The sequence below is a fragment of the Calidris pugnax genome, unplaced genomic scaffold, assembly GCF_001431845.1.
Source record: "Calidris pugnax isolate Ruff unplaced genomic scaffold, ASM143184v1 scaffold341, whole genome shotgun sequence".
In the NCBI taxonomy this organism is placed as follows: domain Eukaryota; kingdom Metazoa; phylum Chordata; class Aves; order Charadriiformes; family Scolopacidae; genus Calidris; species Calidris pugnax.
In genome coordinates this window covers 455,167-469,548 of record NW_015091149.1, presented here as the reverse complement: position 1 = coordinate 469,548, position 14,382 = coordinate 455,167, and the positions used below count along the sequence as shown (strand labels likewise).

The following is a 14,382-nucleotide window of genomic DNA, read 5'->3' as shown; positions in this document are numbered from 1 at the left end:
TCGTGCGGTAAAACCCAAACACCACTTTGCTCTTTCTTTCTCTGCGTGCGTTAGGGAACCCACAACTTCGGTGGGATCCGGGTGGGCAATGGCCCGACGGAGGAGGACGCGGAGATCATTCAGCACGACCAGTTGTCCACCCATTCCGAGGAGGGGGAGGAGGTAAGAGCCCACCCGGCCTCCCCGGGGGGGGCTGCGCTCGGCCGCAGAAACGCGGTGGCTTCTGCCTTGTATTTACTTGACTTCCACGCTGCCTAAAACTACAGAGCGACTGTTTTCAGTCAAGTGGAGACCAGACTATCTCCTGGTCATTTCCAGGACTCCAGAAAAAGCAGTGTGATTTGTATATAAAGGGAGACGTGGCTCTGTCCCCATCATGAGGAGCTGGCACCTTTTGGGGCAGCACGTGCAGCTTCTGCTCTGGCTGCGGCGCATCCGTGCTGCCGCCTGCTCCGGTGAGAAAAGCACTCCCTCTCTCCAAAATCCAAGGGCTGTACTTTCTGCAGCAGCGAAATCTTGCTGATATATTCATTTTGACCCGGGGGTAATATTAATTGCTTTGAGCCACCTCTGGTTGAGAAGAAAGAGGAGTCGATTTTATTGTAGTTTGGGAGTTTTCTGGTGCCTCTGAACGATCCCGCAGCCCCATCTCGCCTCGGTAGTGCCTGTGCCGTGTCACTGCTTTGCTGTGCCGTGTGTAGGAGGGAGTTAATTGTGTTCGTGATTAATATTGTGATTGAGACACTGCACTAAATGTAAACTTATGTTTCCAAGCCTGCAGAGGACGAGGTGGTAAGACTACGGCAGCTTCGCGTTCACCTCTACCTGGGCCATTCCCCATGGGTGTGAATTAAACATGTCACCACATCTTGTTTTCTCAAAAATCCAGCTATTTACACGTTACAGGCCATTTCTAATTCACCATACATACATGCCCATTAGCAGACTTTTAATTACTTCATCTACAGAGCTTGTTTGTCTTGTCTGCAGATCTGTCTTGATTTACAGGGAAGCTGTTAAAGCAAAAACTTTTCAGGCTCCCGGTTTTACACTTCTGAAGAAGTCTCGTTTGCCTTATGTTGTGTCTTTGGTAATTCTGCACTGCAGCAAACTGCTTAAAGAGATTTTTTCCCGAACTATCTGCCATTTCAAGGATGATACTGGTTGTTGCCAGGCAGGAAATACAGCAAAACCAGTTTCATACAGTTCAATTCATCAGTATCTACCTGTAAAAGAGATGCTCTGTTCTGAGAAACCGCTCATTCGTAGAGACCTGTAACAGGTATGAGCATTAAAGAAGTGAGTTTTTGGGAACACTCAGGCAGGATTGATTGTAAGGTTACCAATTTCATTACAAAAAATACAAATGCCATGAAACAAGAGCAGCCTCCCAGCAGTGGTGCTGCTGTGAGTGGTGCTGACAGCTTTTGCTCAGAGCTCCTTTCTCTGGAGATCTCTCTGGAACTGAGGGGATGCAGAAGCAGCACCTGCTGCACCTGATAATTCTATTTATCACCGAACCTGTCGAAAATGTCTAAAACTACAAACACTGCAGAGCCATCCTGCTGACTGTCCCCCTCCCTGGCACAGCAGCAGCTCTCTCCAGAAGTTGCACAGGGCTGTAAATCGTTGTTGTTGGGATATTTACTGCATTCCATTCACTACACACTGCTGTGCTGGGAGCTGGTGCTGTCACCGGGGCAAGGTTTGTTAAAGAACTTTGCAGGTCACACTCTGTGGAGAAAAAGTTAGGCTTTTGACAGCTATTTTAACTTAATTGTTTGAAATACTTTTTGCCCTGGATATACTAGGGGAGAAATACGAATATAAATAGCTTTCTGTGCGTGCTTAGAGCATTAGTCACTTGATGTATTTAAAACATCATGTTCACTTAACTTAAATATGAGCAGTTTCTTAAGCATGGATTGAATCCAAGACGTAGGGAATGCTTTCCCAAGCTGCAAAATAAGAGACTGTCCTACATGGCAGACTTCCTTATAAGTGCTTCTCTTATTATTTCAGAAAATTGCCAAGACATAGAGACTTTGCCAGGGAGTGGTGCACAGATGGGACTTTTTCAAGACTGCTTTGTGCATTTTTATTTATTGATTTTGCTGTCAAGAAGGGCGAGTTCATATCTTGCAAAACGCTCTTGTTGTTCCTGTAGCAGAGGCACACACACAGCATCGACTTAAAGTGCTGTCTCCTTTTCCCTAGCGGTACATACAATTTACCAGTGAATTCATAATAATATCATCTTGTTGCTGAACAGCCTTTTCCTGGCAAAGCCCATGGCTGAATTTGAAATAATCTTACTTGGAAACAATTGTTTGGAAACAATAATACTCGAGACGCAGCAGTGAACTTTGGTTCTACAAAACCTAGCAAGACAAGAGAATGAATTTCTCATTGGTAAAACTGTCAGGCTAAGCCAGGAGAAGGCAGTATCAGTGTCTAACTCCAAACCATGACCTGGGTGATAGCAGCAGGTAGTGGCTGGTTCTCCCCAGCTCCTGCTGCTGCCTGGGCTCTTCACCGCCTGTCTTCTCCACGCAGTTCGACTTCGGGGACGCGGTGGTGTACCAGGCCATCCACACCATCGAGTACTGCCTGGGCTGCATCTCCAACACCGCTTCCTACCTGCGCCTCTGGGCGCTCAGCCTGGCCCACGCACGTGAGTCCTCCTCAGGGAGCTGGGTCTGGGTCTGGGTCTCCTCTAGGCAGAGCTGTGTCCACAATCTCTGGCACTAATTGGGGGCCAAACACCAGCATCTGCACTAGTGCTCTCTAAAAACTCTCTGGGTCTAGAGGTGGGGATGGAGCTGAAAGCTCTGCGTAAAGCAAAGAGCTGCTGGGTGAGGCACCACACCTCCATGGCATGGTGTTGGGATCATAGAATCATTGAGGTTGGAAGAGACCCTTGGGATCATCGAGTCCAACCATCTCCCCTACTCTACAAAGTCCTCCCCTGCACCATGTTCCTTAGCACTGCATCTAAACATCCCTTAAACACATCCAGAGATGGTGACTCCACCCCCTCCCTGGGCAGCCTGTTCCAATGCCTGACCACTCTTTTGGTGAAAAATTCTTTCCTAATGTTCAATCTAAACCTCCCCTGTTGGAGCTTGAAGCCATTCCCTCTCGTTCTGTCACTAATTACCTGTGAGAAGAGACCAGCACCAACCTCTCTACAGTGTCCTTTCACGTAGTTGTAGAGAGTGATGAGGTCTCCCCTCAGCCTCCTCTTCCTCCCACTAAACAGCCCCAGCTCCTGCAGCCGCTCCTCATACGATTTGTGTTCCAGGCCCTTTACTAGTTTCGTTGCCCTCCTCTGCACTCGCTCCAGCACCTCTGGATTGAGGTGCCCAAAACTGGACACAATACTCGAGGTGTGCTGAGTACAGGGGCATAATAACCCATAATCACCATCTCTTCAGGATGATGTCCTGAAAAACTGCCTGTACAAGGTGTTGTCCCTCTGGTTGCAGTGGGGGTTGGCTTGACTTGGTCTGTGCTTTGTAAGTAACTGGAACAAGCCTTCGTTCTTACTGGTTGCCCTGACACGAGCCATCTTCTCCCTTCTCCTGGCAGAGCTCTCGGAGGTGCTGTGGACCATGGTCATCCACATCGGCCTCAGCGTGAGGAGTCTGGGCGGAGGCTTTGGCCTCTTCTTCATCTTCGCTGCGTTCGCCACCCTGACGGTGGCCATCCTGCTGGTGATGGAGGGGCTCTCCGCCTTCCTCCACGCTCTTCGCTTGCACTGGTGAGTTACTGGAACACGCAGGAACGTCAAAGCTCTTTGTAGCAAGAAAGTTGATGTCACCTGGACTGTGCAGAAATGTTATCCAGAGAATTGTACCAAGTTTTCAGCAAAATCTGTAAAACTGGGGTAGTGGGTGACACTGAGCCGAGATGAGAACGTTCAGAAAGAGTCCAGCAAAGGGCAACAAAGATGATCCAAGGATTGGAGCATCTCCCTTATGAGGAGAGACTGAGAGAGCTGGGACTCTGTAGTCTGGAAAAGAGAAGGCTGAGGGGAGACCTTATCAATGCTGACAAGTATCTCAAGGGAGGGTTGAAGGAGGAGGGAGCCAGACTCTTTGCAGTGGTTCCCAGTGAGAGGACGAGGGGCAACAGGCACAAGTTGGAACAGAAGAGGTTCCACTCAAATGTGAGGAGAAACTTCTTCCCAGTGAGGGTGGCAGAGCCCTGGAACAGGCTGCCCAGGGAGGGGGTGGAGGCCCCTTCTCTGGAGACCTTCAAGACCCGCCTGGATGCTCCTGAGTAACATGCTCTGACAAGCTCTGGGCAATCCTGCTTCAGCAGGGGAGTTGGACTAGATGATGTCTATGGTCCCTTCCAACTCTAAAATTCAGTGAAATTCAGAAGTGCTGGAAGTGTTCAGAACCCACCCAAGCATCCACATGTTCTGCAGCAGACGTGCTCAGACAGCAGAGTCTTTATAAGGGTCAGAGGTTTCGGTCTCATTTCTAGTGATTCACCTGGGATTGGGTCTGCAACCCTCACTCAGGAATGGGGAGAGGAACCCGTGGCTGCTTAAAAATAATTTAGGCTGAAGCTCTGTGAGCAGGGGGCTGGGAAGGTTGTGCTGGGTGGGTGACCGTGCTCCTGCCTGTCCCTAGACTTTCTGTTCTGCTTCTTGGGCTGTGGTGTGGTTCTAGTGTTTGTTTCCTGGCTCTGCTGTAGCTGCTGACTTCGCGTGGTCTTGCTCATCTTCATAAGACCTTGCATTGAGCAGGGGCAGCTTTCTCTGCCCTTTGGGGTGCTGTGGAACAGCAGCTACTTCTTGTTGCTTTTGTTTGTTGGCCCGTGCTTTGGTAGCCCCTTTCCTGTGATTTTTAAGCTCCTGTGTACGCAGACGGGCAGGAAGCGAGGAGGAATTACTCACTAGAAGGAGGCTCATTGCTTCCTCTGCATCCGAGCAGGGAAAGGCTTCAAGAGCTTTCTCTAATCTGTGTTTAAAAGTGCTCATTGTTCCACTTCACATTCTCTGCTGAGCGCACTGGTGGGATCAAAGCAGCGACGTGGGAGTGAGCTCTGCTCCCCCCAGCTCCTCTTCAGCCTCAAGTGCAGGAGAGAGTGTCCGTGTGTCTGCGCCTCCGCAGGGCTCGGGTCACTGCTGGCTCCTCAGGAAGCTGCTTTCCTGGTCGTCAGGAGAAGAAAAGTCCCATGATGCTCACAAGAAGTATTCTGTCCTGCTTAAATGGGAAGAAAAGGCTGTGAGCACTTTTTAAAAGTAGTTCTGTAGTGAAAAGGGAAGCCAGCGCCTTTTAAAAAAAAAAAAAGTAAAAAAAAAAAAAACCATCAACCAGCCTCTTTGCACTTTTCCCCCGATTCTGGGGAAGGCAAACTCTGCCCTCTCTGCTGGCAGCTTGTGGGGCACAGCCCAGAGTGTCTGGGTGTCCTGGCTCTCTTGTGGCTCCAGTGAGTGGGGCTTTGCCAGGGACACTGGGGCAGAGCCATCTTGTGCCGAGGGAGCCGGGGTGAAATGGCTGCAGGACGGTGCTTCTGCTTTTCCTGGCATCCAGCCTAGAAACCTTCACACCAGGCATTTGAGAACTTCTCCCTGACTGGCAGGTGTTTCCTCGTCCCTGTCCTGCTGTCACCGTACACTGACAGCGCTGGTGGGAAGGAGCCAGCCCTGCAGACCCCCCTGGTGTTGCTGCTGGTGGTCCCAGGAGAGCGGGACAGGCAGCACCCCGGCCCCACGGGGGCTGTTTCTGCTCCCAGGCTGTGATTGGGGGTGAATGAGGGGATTCTCAAAGTCATTTTTCTGGACCACGGTGCTGCGTGGCCCGTTCCTGAGCAACAGCAGATGAACAGCTCTGGACACAATCCCCTCTCAGCAGGCTCTGGGTTTTCCCTTTTACCTAAAGGAATGGGCTAAGATAAAAAAGCATGTTTTTCTGGAGATACCTCCTGATAATCACAGTCTGTGCTTGGGGGTGCCACTCACAGGGAGTGAGTGGCTGGAGGTCAGCAGAGAGGTGGCTTTTCATGTTGCTGGGCTGGATCTAGAGGGTGATTGGAAAAATTGTCTGGAAATGTGTGATGGGAAGATATGTGTGACAGGATGGGAAAACAGGGAAAACCGGGCAACGGCCACGGGTTTGGGTCACAGCTCCCTGCGGGGAACTTGCTGCAGAACTGCAGCTCTTAACGAAGTCCTGCTGTCCCTAAACATATTTTTTCAAACTTGTAAAACTGTAATACACGTTCTCTAAGAGAAAAAACTGTTCAGGCTTAGGAAGAAAGGCAGGTTTAAGGCAGTATTTCAGCCTGCAAGCAACGTGCTGGAATTCTCTTGGGTTTGTCGGATTTTTGGTTATCGCGGCGGGGAGGAAGGCACCTGCAGTTCTTCAAAAGAACATGCTGTTAACATTCCTTTTTGCTTTTGAAGGCGAGATCAGGATGTTTCCAGTGGTAGGTGTTCCCTTTTTAGAAGGAAGGGAGCGGGGGGGGGGGTTCAAATACTGCTCTCCTGGGAGGAGCAGATGGGATTTTCGGGCGAAAAGAATCACCCATCAAGAATTTTGAAGATGTGGGTGGTTCAGCCTCGCTGGAAAGGAGGAGGAATTTAGTGTGCGTCTTACTGAGGGGGGGGAGAGCACAGATTGTTCCATGTGCACTGTCTATCACCCCCGAATGGGGAGGATTTATTCTGTGCTTTTTCAGAAAGTGCATTCTTCCAGCAGGCTGGGTCGTTCTGGGGTGGAGGAAGGACTCAAACGCTGCCAAGGTGCAGGGGGGGGTATCTGCTGGGGCACAGGGGCTCTGAGCTGCAGCCCACCTCTGCTGGTACTTCCTTTTACCCTAACGTCACTCTTTGTGATATTTTGCCTTTGTATTTGCTTGGCAGTAGTCTAATTTGACAGGAAAGTTTAGGTTAAAGTAGTTTGCCTTTTTTTTTTTAAGCCAGCTTGATGGGAGCAAACACAGACTTTGCCCAAAAGGAGCTGTTTTCCTGTGTAAAGTACAGTTTTAGACCCAGTTTTCAACTTGACTTGGAATGGGAAGCTCTTCTCCCTAGAATATGTCCCCAGACCAGGCTACAGGTAGAAAGCCTGGAGAGCAGCAGCGTGATAGAGAACAAATCAGGTTAATTTGGAGCAGTGAGGAGCGGGGGTTGTATTGCTCAGTGGAGAGGGGTTGGTGCTAAAAGAGCATCGGGATGGAAGGGGGTTCAGCTCTGGAGTTGTTCAGCCTTGGCTGAGGTCACCCGAGTGTCTCTTGGCTGGTCTCCCTCTGTCTCCGTGTCTGTTGGTGCACAGGGACACCAAAATAGCTGTGGCCAGCCTCAAACAGCCCTGCAGGAGAAATAAAAACAGCAATTACACAGCACTTGGCGGGCGGCTGCTGCAGGCTGTAGATGAGGGTGGCCGGGCAGAGCCCCCAGCCCCCTGTTGGGGGGTGCTGCCCCCCAAGAGCTGTGGGCACTGTATCCTTCCTGGCCTGTATCAGGAACAGTGTGGCGAGTAGGGCCCGAGAGGTGATTGTCCCCCTGTACTTGGCACTGGTGAGGCCTCACCTTGAGTACTGTGTCCAGTTTTGGGCCCCCTACCATAAAAAAGACATCGAGGTGTTGGAGTGGGTCCAGAGAAGGGCAACAAAGCTGGTGAGGGGTCTGGAGCACAAGTCTTATGAGGAGAGGCTGAGGGAGCTGGGGTTATTCAGCCTGGAGAAGAGGAGGCTGAGGGGAGACCTTATTGCTCTCTCCAACTCCCTGAAAGGAGGGTGTAGAGAGGTGGGGGTCGGTCTCTTCTCCCAAGTCACAGGCGACAGGACAAGAGGAAATGGCCTCAAGTTGCACCAGGGGAGGTTCAGGCTGGATATTAGGAAAAATTTTTTCACGGAAAGGGTTCTCAGGCATTGGAATGGGCTGCCCAGGGAGGTGGTTGAGGCCCCATCCCTGGAGGTGTTCAAAAGCCGGGTTGATGTAGTGCTGGGAGGTCTGGTTTAGTGATGATGCTCCTTGTTTGTTGTGTGGGTGTCTATTTTTGTCAAAGTGAGGTTGACGGTTGGACAAGATGATCTTTAAGGTCCCTTCCAACCTAGAAGATTCTGTGATTCTTGCAGGAGCAGGGAAGCCCAGCTCCTCCCAGCTTGCCAGGGCTTTATTTTTCTCTGTAAAGGCCATGAACCAGACCATGTCCTCAGCGTGGCCACGGGAGTCACCACTGCTGTGAATCCTGGCAGTGGGATGTAGTGACCCATGGTCCCATGGACCAAACTGTGCTCCTCTGGGGGGGGGGGGGGGCAACTGTCCAGTCCCCAACAAACACCCTGACCCCATGGGCTGCCCCCTCCAGGGTCCAAACTGTGCCCCTCTGGGGGGGGGGGAGAGCAACTGTCCAGTCCCCAACAAACACCCTGACCCCATGGGCTGCCCCCTCCAGGGTGGCTGTGAGTCCCAGCCCACCCCAGGCGCTGGCACATGCCGGTAGGAGTCACAGACACTGAGCAGGAGTCACATTTGAACTGGATGGCACTTGGGGTCCTGTCCAGCAAACCCCTGCAGCAGCTTCCCACAGGGCTAGGAGCTCCTGGTTTTCCAGACAGAGCAGACACTTTGTGGCTCTGGGTTGGAAAACCCACATAATTACAGTCCAACAGACACTTAAGCTAATTATTAATACAGAAAAAGCTGAAGAGTGGGTTTTCTTTAATGCTGGCTGCCAGAAAGCTCTCTGGCCTGTTTATCCGCAGCGCGAGCTGTCTAGGAAATGCTTCTGCAGAGCTTGGTCAGTGGGGAGAGGGAGATGGTGCTGAGTTTAGCAATTGAGCTACCATGTGTGACAGCCTGGAAACAGCACTGTCTTAGACCAAAAAAAAAGGACTTTGGGTTCTGTAGAGAATTGCAGAAAAACCACACAGAACGTTTAAGCCGTGATATTTGGTTAAACAAACTTTTTTTGGTAGTTCCCTAACCTTAGGACAGCCTCTCCACGAGCTTCAGGCATCCAGTTGTGGCCAGTTGTAACCGAGCGTGCCCAAAAGCAGCTTTGAGAGGTCAGGGCCAGCTGGAACAGTTAATCATGGGGGTTAAAATTTCATTTACAGTGAGTTCTTGCGTGACTCATGTACCCAACCCTCCACCTCCTATTTCCCTTTGCTTTCAGAGTAGTCACAGAGTACTTCTGGAGATTATCAGGGTTCCTGAAACACTGGAGCAGGTTGGCAAGGGGCCCTTCCTCCCACGTGGAAAATCCTGCTCATCCCGGGATTCCTCTGCGGATGGGGCACGGGGGGGCGGGGAGCTGGGGCTCTGCACCTTCCCTCTGAGCTCTGCTGGGACAGCACTGGAACGCCAGCAGCTTCCAAGGTTGCCACCATTCCCCACTTGGATTATTTTTTTTTTTTTTTCCAAGTTTGCCTTTTTGTACTTCATTAAAATCCTTCTCCTCGATTGTGTTAAATTGCTCCGTAATTTGCTGTCCCTGGGTTCCTGCAGAGACTTTGTTATTTTCGTGCCTCACGCAATGGAAAGTGTTTCTCACGAGGCTCATGAAAGGCTGCGCTTGTTTTTACTGGGAATCATGGGATTATTTGTTTCTTCCCCTATTTGGCTGTTGCTGACCGTTGGGCAGGTCTCGAGAATAGCTCTTTTTTTTTAACCCCGAGTGGGTGAGGGGGAGCAGGGCTGGGTTAATGCTCCTCTGGAGGGGAGAAACCAAATGGGAGTGAGTAAATAAAGAGAAGTAACTGGTGGAGGAAGTCTGAGCAGAGCCTGGTGCCACTGGTGCTTGTTCTAAACAAAATGTGAACTTCAGGGATGAGATCTCCTGGGAAATGCTCTGCAGGCAGGGACCTCATCCCAGTTTTGGAATCGAAGTCCTCGGATAGTTCTCTGCTACAGAAACAGCAAACAGAAGTGTGGGGTTTGTGCCAGAAGATCCACGACGTTATAATAGCACTTTCTCTCTGCAAAGCTTTTATTTTTTATAGCCAACAATCCTAGTTTTAATGGATTTCTTGCTGATTGCTAACGCATATCTGAGAGCTGCTCTTAATGAAGAATCTCTCTCCCCTCTCTTGCAGGATTGAGTTCCAGAACAAGTTCTACACTGGCACTGGGTTCAAGTTCCTCCCCTTCTCCTTTGACACCATCCGCGAGGGGAGGTTTGACGATTAGAGCTCCCCCCAACTCAGGCAGTGTTACACCCCCCTACCCCCCCTGTATATGGCTTCCCCTCCCCTGTGTGTGAGTTGCATGTAATCCCCCCGTAGGGAAAATAACTTATTGCAGCCCCTCGGTGTTCAAAGTCCTTGGGTAGTGAGTGACACTGGATCACAGAAGCTGTTCCTTCCTGAAGTTTCCTGCTGACCACGGCCAGTGCTTGCCCTGGGGGTGTTTGTGTTGCCATCACCCCCCTGCCCCGAGCTCCATCACCGTCCTCCTGTGATCTCCATCAACCCCCTGCCCCGAGCTCCATCCCCCTCCTCCCGTGAGCTCCATCACCCCCCTGCCCCGAGCTCCATCACCGTCCTCCTGTGATCTCCATCAACCCCCTGCCCCGAGCTCCATCCCCCTCCTCCCGTGAGCTCCATCACCCCCCTGCCCCGAGCTCCATCACCGTCCTCCTGTGATCTCCATCAACCCCCTGCCCCGAGCTCCATCCCCCTCCTCCCGTGAGCTCCATCACCCCCCTGCCCCGAGCTCCATCACCGTCCTCCTGTGATCTCCATCAACCCCCTGCCCCGAGCTCCATCCCCCTCCTCCCGTGAGCTCCATCACCCCCCTGCCCCGAGCTCCATCACCGTCCTCCTGTGATCTCCATCAACCCCCTGCCCCGAGCTCCATCCCCCTCCTCCCGTGAGCTCCATCACCCCCCTGCCCCGAGCTCCATCACCGTCCTCCTGTGATCTCCATCAACCCCCTGCCCCGAGCTCCATCCCCCTCCTCCCGTGAGCTCCATCACCCCCCTGCCCCGAGCTCCATCACCGTCCTCCTGTGATCTCCATCAACCCCCTGCCCCGAGCTCCATCCCCCTCCTCCCGTGAGCTCCATCACCCCCCTGCCCCGAGCTCCATCACCGTCCTCCTGTGATCTCCATCAACCCCCTGCCCCGAGCTCCATCCCCCTCCTCCCGTGAGCTCCATCACCCCCCTGCCCCGAGCTCCATCACCGTCCTCCTGTGATCTCCATCAACCCCCTGCCCCGAGCTCCATCCCCCTCCTCCCGTGAGCTCCATCACCCCCCTGCCCCGAGCTCCATCACCGTCCTCCTGTGATCTCCATCAACCCCCTGCCCCGAGCTCCATCCCCCTCCTCCCGTGAGCTCCATCACCCCCCTGCCCCGAGCTCCATCACCGTCCTCCTGTGATCTCCATCAACCCCCTGCCCCGAGCTCCATCCCCCTCCTCCCGTGAGCTCCATCACCCCCCTGCCCCGAGCTCCATCACCGTCCTCCTGTGATCTCCATCAACCCCCTGCCCCGAGCTCCATCCCCCTCCTCCCGTGAGCTCCATCACCCCCCTGCCCCGAGCTCCATCACCGTCCTCCTGTGATCTCCATCAACCCCCTGCCCCGAGCTCCATCCCCCTCCTCCCGTGAGCTCCATCACCCCCCTGCCCCGAGCTCCATCACCGTCCTCCTGTGATCTCCATCAACCCCCTGCCCCGAGCTCCATCCCCCTCCTCCCGTGAGCTCCATCACCCCCCTGCCCCGAGCTCCATCACCGTCCTCCTGTGATCTCCATCAACCCCCTGCCCCGAGCTCCATCCCCCTCCTCCCGTGAGCTCCATCACCCCCCTGCCCCGAGCTCCATCACCGTCCTCCTGTGATCTCCATCAACCCCCTGCCCCGAGCTCCATCCCCCTCCTCCCGTGAGCTCCATCACCCCCCTGCCCCGAGCTCCATCACCGTCCTCCTGTGATCTCCATCAACCCCCTGCCCCGAGCTCCATCCCCCTCCTCCCGTGAGCTCCATCACCCCCCTGCCCCGAGCTCCATCACCGTCCTCCTGTGATCTCCATCAACCCCCTGCCCCGAGCTCCATCCCCCTCCTCCCGTGAGCTCCATCACCCCCCTGCCCCGAGCTCCATCACCGTCCTCCTGTGATCTCCATCAACCCCCTGCCCCGAGCTCCATCCCCCTCCTCCCGTGAGCTCCATCACCCCCCTGCCCCGAGCTCCATCACCGTCCTCCTGTGATCTCCATCAACCCCCTGCCCCGAGCTCCATCCCCCTCCTCCCGTGAGCTCCATCACCCCCCTGCCCCGAGCTCCATCACCGTCCTCCTGTGATCTCCATCAACCCCCTGCCCCGAGCTCCATCCCCCTCCTCCCGTGAGCTCCATCACCCCCCTGCCCCGAGCTCCATCACCGTCCTCCTGTGATCTCCATCAACCCCCTGCCCCGAGCTCCATCCCCCTCCTCCCGTGAGCTCCATCACCCCCCTGCCCCGAGCTCCATCACCGTCCTCCTGTGATCTCCATCAACCCCCTGCCCCGAGCTCCATCCCCCTCCTCCCGTGAGCTCCATCACCCCCCTGCCCCGAGCTCCATCACCGTCCTCCTGTGATCTCCATCAACCCCCTGCCCCGAGCTCCATCCCCCTCCTCCCGTGAGCTCCATCACCCCCCTGCCCCGAGCTCCATCACCGTCCTCCTGTGATCTCCATCAACCCCCTGCCCCGAGCTCCATCCCCCTCCTCCCGTGAGCTCCATCACCCCCCTGCCCCGAGCTCCATCACCGTCCTCCTGTGATCTCCATCAACCCCCTGCCCCGAGCTCCATCCCCCTCCTCCCGTGAGCTCCATCACCCCCCTGCCCCGAGCTCCATCACCGTCCTCCTGTGATCTCCATCAACCCCCTGCCCCGAGCTCCATCCCCCTCCTCCCGTGAGCTCCATCACCCCCCTGCCCCGAGCTCCATCACCGTCCTCCTGTGATCTCCATCAACCCCCTGCCCCGAGCTCCATCCCCCTCCTCCCGTGAGCTCCATCACCCCCCTGCCCCGAGCTCCATCACCGTCCTCCTGTGATCTCCATCAACCCCCTGCCCCGAGCTCCATCCCCCTCCTCCCGTGAGCTCCATCACCCCCCTGCCCCGAGCTCCATCACCGTCCTCCTGTGATCTCCATCAACCCCCTGCCCCGAGCTCCATCCCCCTCCTCCCGTGAGCTCCATCACCCCCCTGCCCCGAGCTCCATCACCTTCCTCCCGTGAGCTCCATCACCTTCCTCCTGTGGGCTCCATCACCTTCCTCCCGTGAGCTCCATCACCTTCCTCCTGTGGGCTCCATCACCCTCCTCCCGTGAGCTCCATCACCCCCCTGCCCCGAGCTCCATCATCCCCTCCCGTGAGCTCCATCATCCCCTCCCATGAGCTCCCTGCTGGGCAGAGCTCCCCACCAGGCTCAGCTCTGGGTGAGGGCGTTTGGGCACACGGAGAAAAGGCCCCACAGCCTCAGCAGCACGAAGTTTCTGCTTGGGAAGAGAGGCTTTTAAAGGAAACTCTCTGTGTGGATCCTGTACCCCCTGGCAAAGCCCTGCCTCCAGCAGCAAAGGCTTGTTTCCCCCTCTTGTTTCTGGAAATGGGGTGAGTGTGGGCAAGCACTGCCCTCTCACCGCTGGCACTGCCCCTTCTGGGGTTTCTTTTAAGCAAATCCCCAAGGCTGCAGAGTCCTGGAGGCACATCCAGATGATGCCATGGGGGCTTGGCATCGGCCACACAGGCTGCTGGGGGGGCTCAGGGTCTCAGGAACCCCTTAAGGCAGAGCAGGGGCCGAGTCTCCCCCAAATGGTGCTGTGGCAGGGGGGTCGTGGTGGCATTTCCCCCCCAGTAGCTGTTGCTTTCTCTCCTGTGCAAGGTGTGACTAATTCCTTGCCCTCCCCAGCTCGGTGTCGCTGTAAAAGCAGGGGGGGGTGTGTGTGTTAGTGCTCTGTGTGTGTCAGTGCCGTGTGTAATTGTGTTTAATTGTCGCAGTGGATCTGATCTGTAGGTGTGCACAGATTTAGGACGGTGATGAGCATCCCTGTGCCCTGTGGGGCGGGTGAGAAGGGGGGGTGTGGGGGGCACGGGGCATGGCTGTGTTTACAGGGGGGGCCGTGGCTGTGTGTTTACAGGGTGTAGAAATATTTGGGGTGGAGCAGGGACCCCCATCCTGCTGCCCCTGGAAGGCCTTGCAGCCCCTCGATGTATAAATTAAATGAACTGCATAACGATGATGTATAAATTAAATGAACTGCATCCTCTCTTCCCCCCACGCTCTCTGAGGGGTCCCCAGGCAGTGCCCCCTGCCCAGCCCCACCTGGGACCCTCCATCCTGCCCCGGGACCCTGTCCCCATGATGGGGGGGCATTGGGGGGCACTGGGGGGTTGTGTAAGGACCCCGGTGTGACCGTGCCCTGCTGTGCTTATCGTG

General features: G+C 54.7%; 1 protein-coding gene across 4 annotated transcripts in view; it reads left to right on the top strand.

Annotated features, from left to right (window-relative positions):
- Positions 1-10,599, top strand: part of ATP6V0A1 (ATPase, H+ transporting, lysosomal V0 subunit a1) — a 29,733-nt gene extending 19,134 nt beyond the window's left edge. Inside the window, exons 18-22 of one of the 4 annotated variants that reach the window (XM_014959145.1) lie at positions 55-162; positions 775-792; positions 2,557-2,674; positions 3,592-3,763; positions 10,060-10,598. In XM_014959145.1, coding sequence (XP_014814631.1) covers positions 55-162; positions 775-792; positions 2,557-2,674; positions 3,592-3,763; positions 10,060-10,153 — 510 coding nt within the window. In that variant the 3' untranslated portion in view covers positions 10,154-10,598. Of the gene's footprint in view, positions 1-54; positions 163-774; positions 793-2,556; positions 2,675-3,591; positions 3,764-10,059 lie in introns of all 4 variants that reach the window. The other 3 variants (XM_014959147.1, XM_014959146.1, XM_014959148.1) reach the window with 3 other exon arrangements.
- Positions 10,600-14,382: the final 3,783 nt, after the last annotated feature.